The sequence below is a fragment of the Dermacentor variabilis genome, chromosome 8 (assembly GCF_050947875.1).
Source record: "Dermacentor variabilis isolate Ectoservices chromosome 8, ASM5094787v1, whole genome shotgun sequence".
NCBI classification, from domain to species: Eukaryota; Metazoa; Arthropoda; class Arachnida; order Ixodida; family Ixodidae; genus Dermacentor; species Dermacentor variabilis.
In genome coordinates this window covers 7,950,744-7,972,417 of record NC_134575.1, presented here as the reverse complement: position 1 = coordinate 7,972,417, position 21,674 = coordinate 7,950,744, and the positions used below count along the sequence as shown (strand labels likewise).

General features: G+C 42.1%; 1 protein-coding gene across 5 annotated transcripts in view; it reads right to left on the bottom strand.

Moving 5' to 3' along the window:
• The window catches only part of LOC142589574 (transmembrane channel-like protein 7), a 93,478-nt gene that overhangs the window by 6,882 nt on the left and 64,922 nt on the right, over nt 1-21,674 (bottom strand). For all 5 annotated transcript variants that reach the window (XM_075701045.1, XM_075701043.1, XM_075701044.1 and 2 more), the window contains 12 exons: nt 21,318-21,384; nt 16,880-17,020; nt 14,807-14,958; nt 14,588-14,735; nt 12,540-12,701; nt 10,269-10,435; nt 8,320-8,443; nt 5,146-5,243; nt 4,269-4,376; nt 3,007-3,082; nt 872-1,002; nt 170-340 (listed from right to left, as the gene is read on the bottom strand). In XM_075701045.1, coding sequence (XP_075557160.1) covers nt 170-340; nt 872-1,002; nt 3,007-3,082; nt 4,269-4,376; nt 5,146-5,243; nt 8,320-8,443; nt 10,269-10,435; nt 12,540-12,701; nt 14,588-14,735; nt 14,807-14,958; nt 16,880-17,020; nt 21,318-21,384 — 1,545 coding nt within the window. The remainder of the gene's footprint in view (nt 1-169; nt 341-871; nt 1,003-3,006; nt 3,083-4,268; nt 4,377-5,145; nt 5,244-8,319; nt 8,444-10,268; nt 10,436-12,539; nt 12,702-14,587; nt 14,736-14,806; nt 14,959-16,879; nt 17,021-21,317; nt 21,385-21,674) is intronic.

The following is a 21,674-nucleotide window of genomic DNA, read 5'->3' as shown; positions in this document are numbered from 1 at the left end:
TCAACGTACGAAACAGTAGAGTCTCACTTTGTGGCTTTTAAGTTTGCAATGCAATCTCACAGATGCTGTAATCCATTAACAGTTTAGATATCACACACACAATGTAATCACTAACCAGGCTCCCTTTCTGGCCATAAAATTCAAGCTCCAAGGGGCAAGTGATACTCACGCCAGCACCACGACCACAGGCACGCCAAAAGCAACGCTGGTGAGAAAGTCCACAGCCTTGACCACATACCATCCCCAGGGGTGGTCCTTCCATGAATTGATCAGGTCAGGCACTACCTCCCACGTGAAAAAATACTTCTGGAATGGCCCACACGACAACGATGGCTGTATCCTAGACACAATGAAAATGGGTCAGACAAATACCTTCTGAAAAGTGAAAATTTCCATTTTTCCTCAATAACTGGAGTTTCAAGCCAGGTGACTGGTTCAGCTAACATTTCTAGCTCTCATTAAAGTTCCTATCTGATTGTCTAGGTTGGATCAGCTGGGGGAAACCCAAAACGTGCAAAAAATCGTGTCCTTGAATCCCCTTATCCTCCTCGCTAAAGACAAGACAAGGCGCTTTAGCATAGCAGTCCCAAAAACACAACATGGCGCTTGAATGACATGCTTGTAACATGTTTAGACTATGCATACGGTAGCTAATAACAGGCTGCTTGGAGGACTATGAACACAGTCTCTACGTTCGTGACCTCAGTTATGGGACTGAAAGATAACCTCGGTAACGATGGAAAATGGCTAACGACAGCATCAGTGGTGTCTAGCTTCCCCCTAACCCTTCCCTTCCCCTCACTGCCACAAGAGAATGGAGGAACAGCTTTCTAAACTTAAAAGAAAAGAGAGAATTACAATATGCACTTACTCCACGAGAGCATAAGAGAATGGAATCACAGCAAGAAACAGAGCCAACAGCAGGACAATAACAAAAAATGTGTTGGATCGAGAAGCCCGGTACGGAGTCTGAGATGGTGCACTGTTGTTCATCAGCGTGAACTGAAAGAAAACACAAAAGGATTCTTGCAAACACACGGACACTCCCAGAAAATGAAGTTGCATGTGGTACTCCGTATCACAACTCTGCTCCATATCACAAAACTATAAAAGAATCATCACGGGAGTTTCACATTAACTTCACAAAGTGTTGCTTCCAGGCATGTCTTGAAGCAATATTGTTCATTTTCCTCAATTAAGGAAAATTCAACAAGGGATAAAAAACATGATCACGTCTCCCTGTTACACTTTGCCAGGGCTACGCATGCTTACAAGAAAAAAAGAAGGGTGTCGACACTGTACTATTTTATTGGGATTTTAAGTATTAAGTGGTACCTAAAGATAAGTGGTGTTCTTTCCCTACATAATTTATGAAGTTTTTAAACACATGGTAGAGATAAAATGAGGACCCTTCCACATCAGTACATCAAGCACCATATCTCAAATATGAATAGTTCATTTTACAATTTAGTGGGCCCAATTTGCGAGGCTTTACAGTGGCAATGGATAGTGCAGCATTTCAGGAAGAGAGTGATGTTGCGCGATAAAAACATTTTGGTTACCTTGTGTACCGCTTGCTATAGCATTCATCCCCACATTTCTTGCCCCTTTTAAGTATGCCAACCCAAACAAAAAAGTCGCAGTTTTGCCCGAAAGGCAAAGCATAAATTGCGTCAGCAAATTAGTAGACAACTATACGAAGTAAGTATAGTAGTTTTATCACCCGTATCAACTTGTAAACAATCATTTATTAACGAAATTAACAAGCACGGTGTTGCATATGCACAAGCAAACATTAACACATATCACTCGATGACTGCCCGCACTCGCTGCCAAAACCCTGGAGCGAGAAAACACAGCAGCAGCAGTGAGCAAATTGACCTTCAAGCTGCCTCTCGCTTCAATGCAAACTAAGCAGCGAGAACACAGCGCACACGAAGCTGTCCTATGCACTCTGTCCAATGCATTGCAGATTGCTTTGAAGATAGGGTGCGTGCGGCCACACCACAAGCAGCCGCCACCGGAGTAGAATTCCCCCCTCCCTCCCCTGCCCCCATCGGCTTGCGCGGGACAGAAGAAAGTGTGCTTCTACCCCGCTTCCCTCCCTTGAGCATGCGAGATTGCACTCTGTCTAATGCATCATAGATTCCTTTCAAGATAGGGTGCGCGCCCGCACCATGAACAGCTGCCGCCGGAGTAGAACGCCTCATGCACGACAGGATATGGCGCATTCTCCACACTTTCCACCCTTGCGCGCGCGATATCGCACTTTGTCCGATGCATCGGAGATTGCTTTCAAGGTAGGGCATGCGTGGCCGCGCCGTAAGCAGCCGCCGCCAAAGTAGAATTAACCCTCCTCCCTACCCTGCCCCCTTGCCTTGCACGCGATGGAAGACAGCGCACTTCCTCCCTGCTTTCCTAACTTGCACACGAGATCACACTCTGTCCCATGCATCGCAGGCCGCCAATGGAGTAGAATGCCCCCTCACTCTTCTCGGTGCCTTGCACGTGATGGAAGACAGCATGCTTCCTCCCTGCTTTCCTACCTTACGCACGCGAGATTGAGCCACCATCATCGGCGCATCCTCGCAAGCTTTCACTCGCACACATGGCATACAGCGTGCAGCCACGGTGTTGTCGCGCATAGACTTTATACGGAACACTACCACGACGGCAGAAATGAGCCTGGAGTGTCCATATTATTGTTGTCGCAATAAGACTGAATATTGCATTGTGTCACAACACTAGTGAAAGTCTTCCCGTTCCCCAGAGCCTGGCACATTGTGCCTTGGCACATGTGCCCAGCCAAGAGATACAAACAATAACATGGTCAAGCACAGAAATTTACTTTAAGATCATCACAGATGTGTTGCTAGATTTATGAAATCTTGCATCATGCTAATATCTTATAGAAATGAAATTAATGTGGAGAAATATTCTGCCCGGAAAAAATGTTTGTCATCACCTTACTACTCAGCATGCAACGAATGTGGAGCTACTACAAACCTTCTGCACATAAAAGATGATGAAGTACTTGATCAAGGTGATCGCAGGCAAGAGTGGGCAGTAGAAAGTCCCAAGCCTGACATAAAAACAAAAAAATTTCACCGTGTCAATCACAGGCTATATAATATGCATATACAGAGAAAGAAAATGAGGACAGCGTTTCAAATGAGGGATGCCCCAGTTTCCAGTGACTCTTTAATTTCTCTAACATAATTACTACAAGCAGAAGTTGTGAACCTCTGTCCACTCAATACATTTAGAGGCTCCCATGTGCCACCTGATGAAATCCTGGAAAGTTCTGGAGAATGTCAGCACTCCATGTAAAGAGCATTTTGCTTTGAGTAGCTTTGTATTCAAAGCACAGATGCACACAATGCAGACACTGCATTGCATTCATTAAAGGCAGATGACATTTGTGCGTGCTTCTAGAGCAGGTGCCAGTGTAGATGCCAGTTCGTGTTAAAAGTATATGTATAACCAATTTGCTTGCACAAAGCAGCCATGACAGAGTAGTTAGAATGCTCCACCTGAAGCTGCATGATCGTTGATTCAATTCCATGATTACCTGGTCAGATTAACACAGTTCATTCATACTCTAGCTCATGAATGCAGTTGGCAGTAAAATAGCAACAGGTGCCAATAATAGTGTTTTTCATATGAGAACAGAAAACACCATCAGAGTTGCTTTACATTTTGTGAATACAGATGGCTTCAGCTAATGCTGAAAACAGTGCTTAAGCGATGTTCACATTGATAGACAGACAAGAATTATGTACTAGCTTTCAACCGCGAGCCTTTGCACAGCTGAAAGTTGGCGTGCCATCCTTGTCTACCCACCTATGTCCGTGTAGCTTGAGTGCTATGGTCCCAGTATTAGTATCGGATCAATTAGCCCAAAAGAACGTACTCCAGGACTTCAACTGCACCAAGCAGATGTGGCTGTGCACTGGTCTGTGACGGAGACATATAATTTTTTTCTTCCACACAAAAGCTTCCCATAAGGTTGCTCCCCAAGAACTGTGATACAGAGCAGTCACAAGATCCACCTAACAAAGGCTGCTGCCACATGGCAAGCACTGCATAGCTGCGATCACAGAGCAGGCTTCTCCTAGAGATGCACACATGCCCCTTGCCACCCAAGTCTGTTACTACTTGACACAATTTAATCTTATTAACAAGGCTCATGAAATAAAGAATTCACCACTATAGCACAAAATAACAGAGAAACACCTGAGACCAGCAATCAGAGGTGTTGCAATTACCAACAAAGTGTCTGTGAGTAGACGAGATCCAGGACTCGGTTTGGAATGTTGAACTCCTGCTGGCCAATCACTTTGGCCAGTTTGCACTCACAACGAGTGACTATTAACCTGCACAAAAATAATAAACAGTACTAAAAAGCTGTGCCTAAAGAATAAACAATATAATTATGTCACCAGCAAACAAAATGCAATCAATAATGATTTCTTGTGATAACGACATAAAGGACTACAGGTTTTAACTGGGCAAGATGATTAATGTTGAACAAGCATTTTCCAGTTCCCTGAACTAAGCATCCTAGGCTATACCATATGGCACAAGTACAGCAATGCACAGCTTATGATCAGTGACAAGGTTAGATATTAGGACGATTCTATCTTCCTCAAGAGAGGGTTTTTTTTTTTTTTTTGCTTTACAATGCACCAGACGAAAAGCAGTATTGGTGTACAACACATGTGGAACACAAACAAGGAAAACCAGCAGACAGAGAGGTGTCGCTGCATATCTGCAGAGGGAGATATACCACATTTTCTGCTAGTTTGTCCAACACTAAAAAAAATAGTGAGAAAGTCTTAGTAAGAACTGAGGTGCACCCATGAGCAGCGCGAGTTATGTATCCGGGATGACAGTGGTATATTTAAAATTCTTTGAAGTCATGGCAAGAGAAACACAATAAGCGGCTTAGGCATATTAGGAGCTCACAAAAATATTGCGATGCTAGAACTGTCTGCAACTTTCACAACAAAAACATTATTCTCAATGTTATTTGTGTCATAAACTTAGCAACAGAAGGATATCAGCTACGCTGCTTGGCCTGAAGGCACCCCGACCACAGCCACGCCTACACAAACTAAAGCACAGAGCAGTTAGCAAACTCACTTTCGCGGGCACTCTACAACAAAGACTAGAGTCACTCCAACAATAAAGTCCAACATAGTGAGCTTGTAGATCTGCTGACCAACTGCTGTTTCCCAGCACTGCAGAAGAGAAGGAAAGAGAAAAAATACAGTGCATGTCAGGCACAGTATCTTTGAAAACTTGCCAATAACCACATTAAACACAGCATTCTACAAGTTCCAGCCTGTTGGTATATACCTCTTGGTACAAAAAGAAATGGATTTTTTACACTGTTCAAATAGCTGCTCTTGACACAGAGGCTGTCCATAGCAATTCACCCTTTCAGTCTCAGGTTTTTTTCAGAGGTTACATACGCCCAGTGTTGGGTCTCTTTCTCAGATATTAGGTATAAAACAACCACAATGGTTTATTTTTGGTTGTGCAGAAATGAAAAAAATGACACAGATAATGGCAAATACTCTCTTGGTATGGTCCTTGCATTACTATCTTACAAAAGGAATGTAAAAAAAAAAACGTGGTACGACAGAAACACAGAAAGCTGCTGGTACATCAGTGGCGCTGAAAGGGCTAGAAGTAAAAATGAAATTTTCAACACGTGGTTTCACTTCTTGCATTAAATTCTTAAAGCAACAGTAAAAAGAAACACTAAATCGGTTCATACTGGTAAGCCATATGTTCATGGATTTTGCAGAAATAGGTTGATTACCATATTAGAAAATGATGGTCGAAGTTGCATCATTTAAATGTTGTGCCGGAACCACAGCAATGGCACCTACGTGTGATGCCACAGGTGTCAATGCATTTTTATGTATCTGGGCTGTTGTGGCTCAGCGAAACTTCTTCAGACTAGCTAAGTGCAGTTTGGGGCTTTTTTAGAATACTACATTGTAGCCCATCCTTACCAATGAAGAATTAACTAGGTGCAAGCAGATGCCATCAAAATCCATGACGTCACAGTGAGCTAGTGTGCGAACTTAAGGTAGCATCACCACCCATCTTTAGCTCTTGCACCTTTTCTCACTTACCAAGCCTGTTATCATGTTGTGGAAGGGTTTCTTTACTAATACAGCTCAATTTTTTGCTTTTTTCATTAGTGTGCCTTCAAGGTTATATGTTGCAATTCCAAACACTTTCTTTTCTCGCTTTCACAAAAAATTGCTTTAGGGTCCTTTATACCATGTCTTAAACAATTAAGTTGCAGAGCATCCTAACCTCACAAGGACAGCAGTTATAGTCTTCACTCTTTCTCCCTGCTGTCATAGCAACTGACAAATTATCACTTTTCCACATTCAAACATAGAAACACACCGAAGAGCACTGTAATTTTGGCCTCAACTTTTATCTATTTATTTATTTATTTACTCATTTATTTATTTACAGAGTACCTACATCGCCATAAAGGCATTACGTAGGGGGGAACAAAATATAACCAGTGATACAGAAAAGCTTTTGGACAGATATACTGACAAACAGAAGCACTACAATAGCTGTTAGAGAAAGGCATACAAGCAACGTGAAACAAGCAGGTTCCAAGATATATAACACATACATTTGTTTTAGAAGAGCGCCGTCACAGCATTGAATAGAATAGTTCGTTATTTGACATATTTACTATATCATTTGATAAACTGTTCCATTGTCTAATTGATTTGGGGGAAAAAGAGCGGTAAAAAGTGTTTGTTCAGCAGTTATAGGCTGAGATCTTTTTGTTGTTATCACAGCGAGTCGATATATAATCTGGTTCCAGGAGATAATTATAGTGATTAATACCTGTCTGATTATTATATATTCGGTGCAATAGTTTAAGCCTTAACTTCTGCCTACGCATATGTAGTAGATCCCATCCTAAAGTGGCCTTCATTTCGGAAACGCTAGAGTACGGTCTGTAATTATTGCAAACAAACCTTACTGCTTGGTTCTGTAGTTTTTCCAGTCTATTAATGAGGTAATCTTGATAGGGATCCCATATTACACAAGCCTAATCAAGTATTGTTCTAACATAAAAGAAGTATAAAGTTTCTTTAACTTCGCGTGTTGTCTGTTTAAAATTTCTGCGAATAAAATGTAACATCCCACTAGCTTTTGCTATGACAGTGTCAATCTGTTTATGCCAAGTGAGTGGTTCGGTAAAATAGACTCCTAAATACTTATATTCCGACTGTATGTCGGTAAGTGTGCCATTGATGTTATATCGGTGCTGAAATTTGGATAATTTTCTGGAAAAACTTACGCTACTGCACTTTTCTATATTTAAATTCATGTTCCATTTTTTACACCAGATCGCTACCTTATCTAAATCTGTTTGCAATGTATCTATGTCATCTTCAGTGGTAATTTCTCTGTAAATCACACAGTCATCAGCAAATAGTTTTATAGGTGATGTAATTAGTTCGACAATGTCATTTATGTACATTAAAAATAACAAGGGGCCCAGTATGCTTCCCTGAGGAATGCCCGAAGAAACAGTTATTGGTGAAGATGCAGCGTTGTTTAGGACAACAGACTGGGTTCTTCCGTTTAGGTAGTTTCGTATCCAATTTTGAACGTTTTCGTTTATATTTAATGCAGCAAGCTTTACATCTAGGAGCTTATGGGACACAATATCGAAAGCTTTTTGAAAATAAATAAAAACCACGTCTACCTGGCTATTGTTATCAATGGTTTTAGATAAGAAGTGCTGGAATTCTATTAGTTGTGTGTTGCAGGAATAACCTTTTCAGAATCCGTGCTGGGAAGGTGTAAAAGAAGCGTTTGAGTCAAGGAATGCAGATATGTTACTATATAAAATGTGTTCGAATATTTTGCAACATATTGACGTTAGTGAAATCGGACTACAGTTTTCTCTGAGTTTTCAATCGCCCGATTTTCTATCACCCGATCTTGTACAAGCTCAAAGAAGCATACTAACATTACATAAGAGGCACAGCGTATTGATCCACAAACATTACAAAGATTGTAGTGTCCTCACACAGACATTATGATGAAACACTGTCACTGTTATGTTTTTGTTTTTATTTGTAGTGCCATCATTGTCATGCTGTCACAGTATCGACGGCGCATGCGCAGTCCACATGTTGTGGGTTAGAAGGCCTTCAGAGTTTTACAAGGTCTCAGAATAAATGTTCTGGGCAGCCCCATGAAAGAATGGTGACAGAGAAAAATTCCCCACCAGAGCACAAGAGGTGAGCCGCTCACCATTGGCTTCTTGCAATCCCCGTAACCTTCTAGGCAGTTGTTCTCCCTGACAGGAGCACAGTTGATCTGCTTGTACAGCGACAGCAGCAGCACAAAAATGGATGTGAAGCGCAGGAACACTGTCCTGGGAAATGAGAGGCAAGGACAAGCTTGAAGTTCCACTACAAATCATCACAGAATGTGACCATTATCATGATGAGCATGCCTACATGCTCATCTACTGTTTATTGTTCTCCTTACTGCTGTCGCTCCCTCAGTGCTGCCCGCTTACACGTGGCCCACTCAGACACGAAGTTAGTTTGACTTGTCTGCTTCCTAACTCGGCACTGTTTTCCATATTTGGAGTATGAACTAAGCCTTGTAACAAACAAGCACAGTTTCACATCAAGGAAAATTAGAACGACTTCTTCACTTTTATTTCTGGCCATGAAGAGTATGTTTGTAAAAAAGAAACAACACAATGTTATTTGAGATGCAATATAATTAGTACAATAACTAATTAGTAAATGGTTTACTGAACCGTCCAAACATGATAGCTCTCTCCTGCATATCTCTATATATAATATAGAGATATGATATGATATAATATATATATATGCTATCTCCTTATATTAATAAGCTTTTAAATAGGGATGTATGAATACCAAATACAGTTAGACCTCGATATAACAAAGCTGGTAAAATCAACAATTTGCTTCATTATATTGAAATATTGTTCTATTGAAATTCAATCTTTTAAGCAAGTAAATACAGTGGCTTATGGCTTTTTCTTACTTGGAAGGCACCACAAAATCTTCAGAATAATCAGGCAGTTGGAAAAGCAAATCTGAATGAGGAAAAAATCATTTTGCTGAATTTTAATGTCACGGATCAAAGATACAGTTTCATGCCAGGTAAACAGTATCTTCACATTGGCAATACGAAGCAAAGCCAGCCAAGCTTTGGCATCCACTCCACCCCTGTAGCTGTTAGTGCCACCCGCAGTGGTACAAAGCTATTGTGAAAAGCGCCAGCAGAAGGGCGCAAATGCTTCGTCTGCCTCTCTGAAAGTCAATATTAAGCAACCTCCAGCACTAAAAACGATGGAGGACAGCCCACGATGCCATGCCATCTCAGCTCTCCCAGTCGTTGCACACGTGGCAGATTATCTCTAAAACAGGGCGCATGGGCTGTGCATGTGCTAAGCCATGCTGACAGCCATGCACAGCCATGGCCCCCCTAGAAAAGGAGACACACGCCAACCTGCTTCCGTGCATTTGATCATGTTACTGCGAGCTCACTCCCCTCCCCTCTTTCCCAATGCTCACACAGAAACGTGCTCGTCAAGCAACCATCCTTCTCGGCTCACCACCGCACACTTTCACTCGCACTTGAGGCATACAGTATGTGGGGCACCACAGGATCTTATTGTATTGGACTTTATACGAAACAAAACGCTGCTCCGGCAAGCACTCCCAGTCGTGCACAGCGCAATTTGAGTTGAGATACATTTGCAAGCAGTTGCATGTCATTCAACTATTTGACCATTTGTATCCATGGAAATTTTTATTTTATTGTCTCTGTATTCCTTTGCAGCAACAGCGAAATTTTGTTATATTGAAATCGTGTGTAAACACACTTTGTTATACTGAGGTTCAATATACATGATGTTCTATGAACAAGAAGTTATAAAAGTTAAATACTTTGTTATATAGAGAATTGCATTATATTTAAGTTCTTTATATCTAGGTTTAACCGTATCCAGATCAAGGGTTTGTGCCAAGATGGAAGAGGTGAACACACGGAACTCCTTCGCCAGTCCTGAGTTTTTTGCAGGAAGTCACTTCGTGCAACAATACCAATTCACCAAACTTTCAATTCTGGTTCATAACAACAGATATTGGGCAGGCTTATCCAGCCTACTCCAGTTCAAGCGTTACTGACATGCATTTGAGTGTCATGTCGGCTACCTGAGCAAGGTGAGCTTGACTTGAAATGCGACCGAGTAGTTCTCAAGCCGGATGAGCTTGGAGAAGAGCGCAGGCACTATAAGGTTGAGGCCCGTGATTACCAACGAGGGCACGAATTGAATCACCAATGCAAGGGTCTTATGAGTAGTCTGCGCCTGAGATTGCCTCTGGAAAAGCAGAAAAAACACATCAGCTGAGTTACAGCAACAAAATTAAATAATAACACTGATACAGGGTTGCACAAGTTAAAGCAAAAGCCATAGTGAGCAAGGCACATTTTTATTTAATTACAGCTGGGACATCTCAAATGATGCATACCTCAACAGTTAAATAATGCTGGCACAACGTCTTAAATTTTGTGTCTTCAGAGTTCTAGTGTAGTCAATTAGAATAATTCTCCATCTCCTATGCAGCTCTAATTTTTAAGTAAAACAGAACTAGGCACAATGGCACAATAAAAATTACAATGTAAACACACTTCCCGCCGATTTCTCACGCTCCCAAACATTAGAAATTGGTTTCTCCTTGAAGCATTGCACATGTGTCACCCAACCTCTCTGAGCTGATTACCAAATCATTACCATATACAGTCGCCGACAGATTTTTCGGACTCCAAAACTTCGGACATGCTCGATTATTCGGTCTGCTTCGTGGCACCGCCATTCTCCCCATAGACCATAATGTATAACTGCCGAAAATTCGGACACCTTGCAACCTCTCGTCTGATTTTTCGGACACTCTTGGAGCCAACTTGATCAAGAGCACCATGCACCGACTCTGACCGGTGCATGGTTCGACTTGCTGAACGCCATTTTTGTTTTGAACAGAGCCGCCTTGCTGCACCACGAAGTGGCGCTATTGCAAATCCCCGCTCATCATCATCGTTTCTGCCTGGTTCGATAGAGTGGCTCTACAGCAGTTCTTGTCTCAGCTTAGTAAGCCATTCCCCCACCCAGCAGAACTTTTTGTTGGGCTAGTTGGTGCATGTTACTGAAGTACTAAAGCGCCAAACAGACGACACAACAAAAGACACGAACGAGCGCTTACTAACAACAGTTGTTAATAAGTGCTCATCCGTGTCTCTTCTTGTGTCATTTTTATTAAAACTTCTTTCTGGGCGAGTTGGTGCATACTTGACATGAAAACTGTTTACAGCGCAAACACATGCAACCACAAAGCATGTGTCCTGTCCCTTATGCTTTGTGGTTGCATGTGTTTGCGCTGTAAACAGTTTTCATGTTTTGTGTCATCTGTTTGGCACTTTAGCACTTCAGTTAGTAAGCCATGTCAAGACAATCCAGCAGCTGATTTGTTTCATCGCGCACGACGCTGCGAGTAGGCCACATTTTTCGTTTGTGCAACTGGTGATGGTAGTGTTTGCTTTGTGTGCCGACAGTGCCCGCGCAGACTGCGCTGGGGACCAATGCTGGCAAGCGGGTGCCGGGAGGCCTAGGATTTGTCGCCTTCCGATGTGCTCCCTACTGACGTGGAAAATGTTCTGCCGAGACCTGCGCAGTGGTTGCATTGCAATTCCGGACACCGTCTCATTTGACAGTTTCACAGGTGCTGACACTACTGTACGGACATGTGCAGAACTTGACGGCAGCGGGATAGTTCATCAGGTTTCTGTGGCACCGCCAGACAATGACTCCGAGTCGGAAGATGACGCACCATGTGCTACGTTACCGTCGCATGCGGAGCGTATACAAGCAGTGCCTGTGCTTTCAGCCACCTATAGTGACCGTACAACCGTCTCCGAGATTCAGGCTTATCTGATTGTGCATAAACGGAAGAGTGTGCAACGGTGCATTCACAATTTCTTCAAGCCTACTGCCAAGCTTGAATAAGTGTGCGGAAATAAAGGATTTCGTTTTTTTTTTCTTAATCTGCTTTTTCGAACACCTGTTTATTCGGACATTTCCGCAGTCCCCGTGAGGTCCGAATAAACGGTCGGCAACTATAGAAGTTGACACTACAAAGTGTCTAAGAACTTATAGGAGTCCTTGCTTAAACTAGGCTCTCTCGTGCCTTTTCAGCCCAGCGCAGATGGTCATGTTACTATAGACCATGCCTGGACGTAGCTTGTCGAGGAGATAACATACTCCACTAGGCAAGGTTCACTACCCACTATTCAAACTACTAAACAAGACTAAAGTAGCTATAGCAACTGGAAAATTTCCTAAGACAACAATGGTTGGCAACTGGAAAATTTTCTAAGACAACAACAATGGTTGGCATTCAGTACAGAACCAAATAAGGCAACCAACTCACCTGAAATGAAAAGCTAGTTGCATTGTAGACAGCAAAAAGAGAGCCTACAATGACAGCAACCACGAAGAGGTTGACCAAAAGTCGCACAACAAACAAGCCAACTTTCTTGCGGCGAGACCAGCTGGCAATCTCTGCCCTGCGCCGCTCTTCTGCCAGGTCACTCTGTTAGGAGAATAATTCCGTCAGTTATTGTTCTATTTTATTTATTTCTCTGCTCATACACTCAATTATTTAATTATTGGTGCTAGTGACTACTGACTGATTCATGCCATTAGCACCGTACTGTAAAGCACTCAAAGACAGGAAATGTAGAGAATGAGACATCTTAAGTACACAGCAATTAAAATAAAAAGAATAATAAAGAACACAAAAACACAGATAAAAATGCCAGTATATGTACTACTGTCAACTTGCCTTAACCCTTTGGTGGCTACTGCTGAGTATATACAGAAAAAAAAGCCATCCCAAGTTGTCACTGTCATACATGTACGGTTTTCATTGCCCAACTTTATTACCTTCAACACCATGTTAAAAATTATTAATTACATAAATGGCAGTTAGGATATACTTAATGTTTCAGCAACCATCTTTGATTATTAAGAATGCAGGACCTGACACAAAATCATTATTATTACCGACCATGTTCTATAGCAAAGGAGGAGATTAGAATTTGTGCAATGATTGTCAAATGTAATCACAATTAACATGCTTCTATAGCTAACTTTTTAAATAATGACTTTAGGGTCCATGTTGCACTAAGCAAAGCATAACCATTTGCTAGAAACTTTGTCAGGCAATGCAGGCTCAAACAATGCAGGCTCAAAATGTGCCATGCATTGCACTGCTGCTCCAGTTAATATTTTTCTGTGCTGTAATTTTCCATAAAGCAAAAAAGCACATCTACAATGCAAGCACTGAAATGTTGAACTGCAGGGGAATATTCATTGTCTGTTCTCCAAAGAAAATGAATGATTGTTTGCTAGAGACCCTAATTGAAATTTTTATTTAAGAGAGCAAAAATATGTCATTTGTTCACTCATCTAGCATACATTATTTCACCATCGTACGCACTTGTACAGGTGCAGCCACTGCTAACGGGAACACGGAAACCTGTGGCATTGCTCTGCAAAGTGCTTTTCTACCGGCCCCTCGTGAAGCCTTGAGGCACAGGCACAATCAAAGCGATTGGTGAAAAGCCCAGCGAGTCATCTGCTATGGCTAATCATCTGCCAAGACTTCACGAGGCACGAAGGCCAGCGCTCTGTAGAGGGTTGCCACAAGCTCCCATTCTCCCGCTAGCAGTGACTGCGCTTGTACATCCATGCGCTATGCTTATGGCAATTGTGACACGAAGTGTAAGCACAATTATAGTTACAGTCAAATCTTGATAATTCGAACTCGGAGGGGCTTGAAAATTTGCTCGGACTACATGGAGTTCGAATTAAAGGAAGTTCATTGAATGGATAACTTACGTGCAGCACTGTGCTAGGCAGCGCATTGTGCGCTAAACTAATACGAGTGACGAGTTTCCAAAGTATGGCTTCACGGCAGTGTTGCGGGTGCCGCCGTGAAGCCACACTTTTAGGCGAAATTTTCACTGCTGTGAAGCCGCACCTCAAGGCAAAAATTCGCATGTAACCTGTATTCCGACTTGTATATAAAACATCTTCCGTGAGGCTTATACACAGCAAAGTACAGTAGTTGCAACGGGAGATGGAAGCAGCAGCTGGCGCGCAGCCGCAATGCTTGGTTGGAAGCACTGCCACATAAGATGGTGTGCTGCTGACAGCACAGCCGGCGGCACAATTTGTTCGAATTAACCGTTGCAGACACTTAGGCATTCGAATTACCGAGTGTTCTTACAAATTGAAATACACATAATTTATAGAGGACAACAGGGTCAGTTCGAATAAACCAGAAGTTATAATTAAGTAGTTTCGAACTAACAAGATTCCACTGTAAAATTATTCTAGAATTCTGATAAGCTACTAGCATAACTGCTTTCTGATAAGATTCACTCACGAAAAAGACAAAACTGAAATCTTCACCTTCAGCTCCTGAACAATGCTGACATGCTTCAGTCGTGCAGTCCGCTCATCAGTGATACAGAAGTCCCAGGAGGCAAATACCATGTTGCAGTATCGATGCAGCTTCCCTTCTGACACTAGCAGTGCCTCCCGAACTCCAGCTGTTGTGCTGCACACAATGACAACATGTCAGCATTTGTGTTGCAAGGCTTTGAGCCAAATAAGCGAAGTGGAACTCACTATCGGACCATAAGTAGCAAGCAGAGCACAAAGCAGGCAACATTCGTCAGCACATAGGCCAGGGGGAAGTTGTAGCGAAGCTTGGTGCCCGCTATGTGGTCAACCGAGTTGATGTAACGGCCGGCAAACAATGCTGTCAGCTCCATCCAGCCCTGTAACCCAAGGAAGTGCACAAGTTCAAGAGTCAAGTCAACCTAGCTTTTGACATAAGTAGCAGCAAGTTTCGCTTCCATGATCAATGCTAAACTAGGTGGTGGCAACTAGAATGTGACATCACCCAATTTCATGTGGCATTATGTAAGGCAAACAATGCACTCACGGCAGGAAAAGCAACAGTAGCTTTGCCACCTGCCAGTCAGGCTCTGTGATAACTTATCTCTCATGCTTCTCAATCACGGAGCAAGAAACATTTAGGAGTGGAAACTCCACTGTTTGCGGCGACCAGAAAAAGTCACAAGCCCGCGGAGCAGTTATCGTGCTGGCGGCGCCTGGCGGCCTGGAAAGAAATTACCGCCGTTGAGAGCGCGCCGGAGCGGCCTGCCCGGGCGCTGCATTTTTTTTTTTCGCTGCGGCTTCTCCGACGCGCTGCATGGCGCCGCCACTGTATATGGCCCCGTCGGCGCATACAACAATTGTGACCTTATCTGGTCGCCCGCGCTCGCTCGCGCTGGCGGGAGTTTCCCCTCCTAAATGTCTTACTCCGTGTTCTCAATGCAGATGAGACAAAACAATAAAGTAGTTTTTTTCAACCTGCATTGCTAAACTGCAGATGTCAGCTTTTCCTAGGAAAAGCTGTGATAATGGGAAAACTGTTAATCCACTATCATTTAAGCAGGGAAGACAGCCAGACTGCATCATCACGTCTGCATATCTAAAGATTCAATTTTAGACAAAAAGCACTCGTTTTGAGAAACATGCATTCAAATGCATTTGAAAATGCACTGCTGTACAAGTTCAAGTTTTTTCATGCTACAAAAAGTTGTACAGCAGAAAATTTCAAGTGAAACAGCAGCAAATTTCATTGCACATTGTGATTGCAATTTTTGAGAATCACTTACTGTATAGATTCTGATGCTTGCCACTATGAAGATGTGCTCACAAAAAAATTGCCATCTCCTATCAAACATCTGCTCTGCTGCATTTAATACTTACTTCCAAGTCTTCCGTGAAACATCCAGTATTCAAAAAGAATACAGCAATGAATTTCCCAAACAGCTAATTTCCTGAATTTCCTCGTGGAAAGTCCAACACAAATGCAGAAAATCACACTGCCATTTCATGTCATTTTATCATGCATAAACAATGCAACAGCAAAGTTTTGTTTCTGTTCTGCTTGCCTAGTATATCTTGCCTTGCAATAGTTGATCACATACTTTGTATTGTGATTCTCAAGTGCTGACCAATGCCATCCACCACCAAGCATTTCACAGCACCCAAGGCATAGTGCAATGTCTCTGGCCACTGGGAACAGTTGTAGATGGCTAGGCATGCTCAGTGATGCCACTCTGGTTTTATCCCGATGTAAATTTTGTCCCCAAGTAGGCCTGTTCTGGCAGTGTACCCAAAATTTCATTGTAAATGCATCCATTTACTATGCTAGGTGCCACGAAAGACCAGAACTCCTACTCAGCCTTCTGCAACCCCAGATATCTGCTTATAAGCATTTGTGATATTGCTGAATTTTGTACTCTGTTTAATATGTACAGAAAATGGCACAATATCTTGAGGCTTCTTTCAAACCTGACATACTACATCCTCAACAAATGTTATTTTGGCATGCCCTATACCAAGACAAACTTATTTCTTCAAAGCAAAGTGTGTTTTAAGACAGTCGCTCTATATACTGAGTTGCATGGTTCTCTTCTGACCTCAACTGGGGCTAAAAAAGCGTCATACGCAAAACCATCCAGTTGGCACATCGTCCACCACGATACAGCACTAAGCAGCACCTGGAGTCCTCAGTGGTCCCTAACTCGGAAGTTGTTCACCTAACCACACCATTTCACTCGTGAGCAAGCAGGTTTCTCACACCATTTGGAGGACAAGAAAGCATTCAACAATCGCTCCTCTCACCGTTCCCTGAAGGAAATCCTGGAGCTGTGATATGCCTCCCTTGGTCTGGCGAGCCACTCGTGTGTGGTACTTATCGTAGCACTCCTGCATCTTCGGCAAGGTGCGGTTGCCAGCTGCCCAGACGTCGTCCATCTCTGCTGCCTAAGTACACGAATAACCTGTGGTTAAAGGGGCACTGAAGAGGAACACTAAATCGGCTCAGACTGGCAAAGTGTTTTTTTTTTCAGGACTATTTCTATAAATTTCACAGTATTGTCGTGCGCACATAGAAATACGATGAACACGAATATAGTTTGATCCTTGTACATTGAAGTCGCTGAGAAAAATATAATTTGAATATAGGTTAACCTATATCTTTTTAAGAAAATGAAGAACTTTGAACATGTTACACCTTTAATTACCATAATCTTGGCTACTAAATCTCGTTAATTGATGCCACAAATTGCATCCTCGTCAGAACTGCCAGAGAAGTCATCCTCGTAGAATGCTTCACAGGCATCCTCAGCACCCCAAATGATGTCGTCCTCGGTGCTGTCAAGTTTGTTGAATATGCAGCATTTCTCAAAGCCGGTCGGGATAAACTCGAGGTGGCATTAAGGCGGGTGTGACAGAGGAACTCCATTAGCTCGGTACCTTCAGTTAGCTTTGTTCAAGAATATAGGTCGAGATTACTTGGTCACGAATATAGGGCAATAGATCCTTTGGGGTAACACTTTATAGATAAAAAGGTCAACCTATATTCGAATAAATATGGTAGTTTGATTTCTAGAAGAGAAAATTAATGTCAAAGTACCACTTATTGAATTTTGTGCAAGATCCCCTGCACTGGCAATTCTTGAAACTTGCTAAGCTCAGCCTTTGGCACATTTGAAGTATACATACAATGTAGCCTACTGATGAAAAAAAAAACAAGTACAAGCAGATAGCGCCAAAATCCACGTCACAGCAAGCTGGCGCTGCAACTTCTCAAGACAGTGTGCCTACCCGCCTTTCATTTTTGCATCTTTTCTGGCAAACCAACTTCCTCTAACAACAAGAGTAGCGTTTTTGGTATTTTAGATGAGCAATTTACTAATACAGCTCAGCTTATTTGCTCTTTGGTGTCCCTCCAGGGGGTTATACCTTGTTCACACTTTACACGAGCTCATCAGCATAAAATCTCATCATAAAAAGAACTCATCAACTAGAATAGTGCTTCATATTGAATGCCATATCGGCAGGCATGAGTGCAGGTCTAGCCAGGGCAACAGGCATCATTACTATTCATTTGAGGTAAAAGACGGCTTTTTGGGCTGAGAATCTGCTACATGCACAAAATATATGTGCGATGCATCCTTATACAAGTGGTGCATGCATGCAATCGGTATGCTGACCAAATTTTCTTATATGTGGAAACTTGGGGGAGTGAAGTTGCCTGTTCATTCATTCATTCATTCATTCATTCATTCATTCATTCATTCATTCATTCATTCATTCATATACAGTAAAACCCTGTTAACTCGAAGCTGTAAAAACCAATAAAATTTTTTGTTAAGCAAAGTTTCAAGGTAAGCAAATTCACGAAAATATGAACCCTTGGCCGCGCATAGACCACAACAGCCTTTCAAAAGAGGCACCAGTAGCCACTAAATTTCTCCTAAAAGCTCAGCATACAAGGAGTGATATAATCTGTAGATGACGTTTGCGAGATATTGTGTATCGATATCGGCATACGGCAAGTTGGGCGTCTATGGGCAACAATGATTCTCATACAGAGCCAAGCAAATGCTGTTGCACGTAGGCACCAATGTGCTCAAAGCCTAGTCTTGTAAAATATCGTTATGCAAAGGCAAGTAAACAAACTGACGAATCTCCACACACATGTAAGCATGCATGTTGCAGAAATCACATTTACTTTCCTTTTAGCAACAGCTGCTAAGGGCGCTGATTGTTCTCTCATGCATAACCTTGGCCGGCATCCTGATGCTATTTCTTTCCGTGCTTACCGCACTTTGGCAGGGCTCAGAGCAATGCTCCGGCCACATTAGAGTGTTTTAGTTGAGCACTTACGGTCCACTTTACTCAGACCAGCACATACTAGCAATTTCAACACAACTGCTTAGTGGCAATGCTAGTGCGCTAACGCACAATGCTCATGCCAGCAGCTGAATGAAGATTGCTTCCCTCATTTCACTTACAAAGCTGAATGAATGGACTGCGGAAGCGCATCTATTTGGCTTCTCAGTCGTTTTGCAGCCGAGCTGATAGCGGGTCAATCGCATCTCGGAAAGATGCGCTTATCAAATGTAAAATTTACGCATTTCCCTGCAGTGTCTCAGTGCGTGAAACCTGAGAGGAACAAAACGCACGCAGCACTAAACTAAAACCATCTATTTTCAATGAGATTACAGACGGCCGTGAACGATGGATGATAAGAGTGGCATGGAATCCAGCCGTATTCACAACAAATTTGCGATGCTGTCCAATTTTTATTTTACTCTATTTTATTTTATTCATACTTCGGACCTCATAGGTCCATGCAGGAGGGAACGCACAAAACACAGGCTTCTTAGCAAATAATAATAATGTGTGGTGGCATACACATGAGCTACCCAAAAGAAAAAAAATGACAATATTGCAGTGGCACACTTTACTTCACTTCACTTTATTACCTTAAAGGCCCCCGGGGTTGGGGGTGTTACATAAGGGGTGGGTTACATGTATAAATCATAATAAACAAAGAAAACACGTAATGAACATAAATTATTCGCTGTTAAATACAGTAGTTATACAATTCAGAAATTTGGATGTACAGATGATATATGTACACAAGGTAAGGAAACTTTCAGGTAGCAACTTTTTATAGACACTTTCGCAGTCGAGATTTCAAGACATCTGGAGCATGGTGCAAAAGCACTTGAAGATAAGAGATGAAAAATATGTGGCATTGATACCAAGCCAGGAAAAAATTTCAACTTAAGCGATATTTCAAGATATCAGACTTCCAGTTAACAAGGGCTTGCTGTAACATTACGAAACATTACCAGTAGCAAGCTTCTTCTCTCTCTCTTCTTTATGTATGAGAGCATTAGGGGAGCCATTTAAAATTTTTGCTCGGGTAATGAGGTCACAATGTTTAATTCACTGAATTAATCCTCAGACATTGCTTCAATGGCTATGCGACTGAACAAGTACACATCCCAATTTTCACACCATTATATCTGCATCTTTGGGGCGAGCATTTGCTTGATATATTACAGAATATTATAAAGGAAATATTGCTGAGCTAAGATGCATGTATGTGTAGGGCTGTACATGGCTTGTAATGTGTCACTATTTTCAACAAGGTGTTGCAGAATCGTATAAGAAAGCTGCTCCTGTTCTGAAACCTCTTCACAGACAGATGGAAACAGGCCAGGAAGAAATATCATGAGAGAGATAAAAGCCCTATCTGCTTGGCTACACTAGAACTACCTATTTGTTCTACTGGCTACCATTCCCTATTCTTAAAAAAAAATTTACTGCTCAAATGTTTAATACACACAAAGTTTCATTCCCTCAGTTTCCTCTTCACCATTTAAATTTGTTCAATATCTTTCAGATGTGTATAGTTAAAAAAAAAGTACAGTAGGCTTCCATCATTTGGGCACTGGTTAATTTGATTTTCATTTAGTACGGTCCTGACTGAAGGTCCCGGCTGGCATCCATGCCATGGGCCCAAACATTCATTATTTCGTTTCTAAAATTGGCATTCGCCGGATAATTCGAACTTGACTAGTCAGCACACATGCATCTGACCCCTATGGTGACCTCCAGTACCAACCCCTTTAGTTACAGCGCCTGCCTCCGTGGAGCTTAAGGAACAATGAATGTGCTGAACCCAAATAATTTCCAATCAAAAACACCTATTTTCAGCTTACCCTAGGAATATTTCAAAGCAATAACAGTAGCTCACAAGCTCTGATTACGAATATTTACCTGGTTCTAATGAGCGCCTTTTGTTTTCCAAAGAAGTTGAGTCGAAAATTGTCTGCACGGTGCAATCGGATATGAAACCAAAACCGCCTTCGCGGCGTTCGTATGCTTTACCGCACAGCACAAGTGTATCGCGACGAGGTTAATTTCAAAAACTGTGCGGCGAAGCTGGCTTTAGGACACCGGCCGCCATTCTAAGAAATTGGGTGTGCATTAAATTTATACTTTGTTTAGGAGCTTTAATGTAATTTCTACGTTAGTTTTTCTGCTTTAGACATATAGAAAGTGGCCGCGTGTTCGACTTGGGGGCGTGTTAGATTCAGGCAAATGCTGTCGAATAAATCAGTGGTGATTTGGCATATTGTCTTCATCTTGTTTAATTCAGCCCACCAGATAACCAATTTCGTCAGCCTTATCGGGGCCGAATTAACGGAAATCGACTGTACAAGGAATAAAAAATTACAATGAGAAATTTCTCACTCACAGACAGGAGGTTTGGCGCAGACAGCCGCACTGACGACAATTCCATCACTCGCAGATCAGTCAGGATGCTGAGAGTACAGTAATGCAATTGTTACGAGAACGCAGCAAAAACTTCCCTGGTTACTTCTACTACTAGTGACATCAGCCGGAACAAAACTAAGAAAGCACATATAAGCACCAGAAGTGAAATGCCTCTCTTTCTCTTTACCCTGCTGCTACAATATGAAGCTGATTTATGATATACAATTGGCTGTTTTCATGAAGTGAAAAAAATGCTCTTAGTTAATAGCCTAATTGCACAGTACATATTCTGCATAGCCATTAACATCTTAGTTTTCAGCACCAACAAAGACAAAAC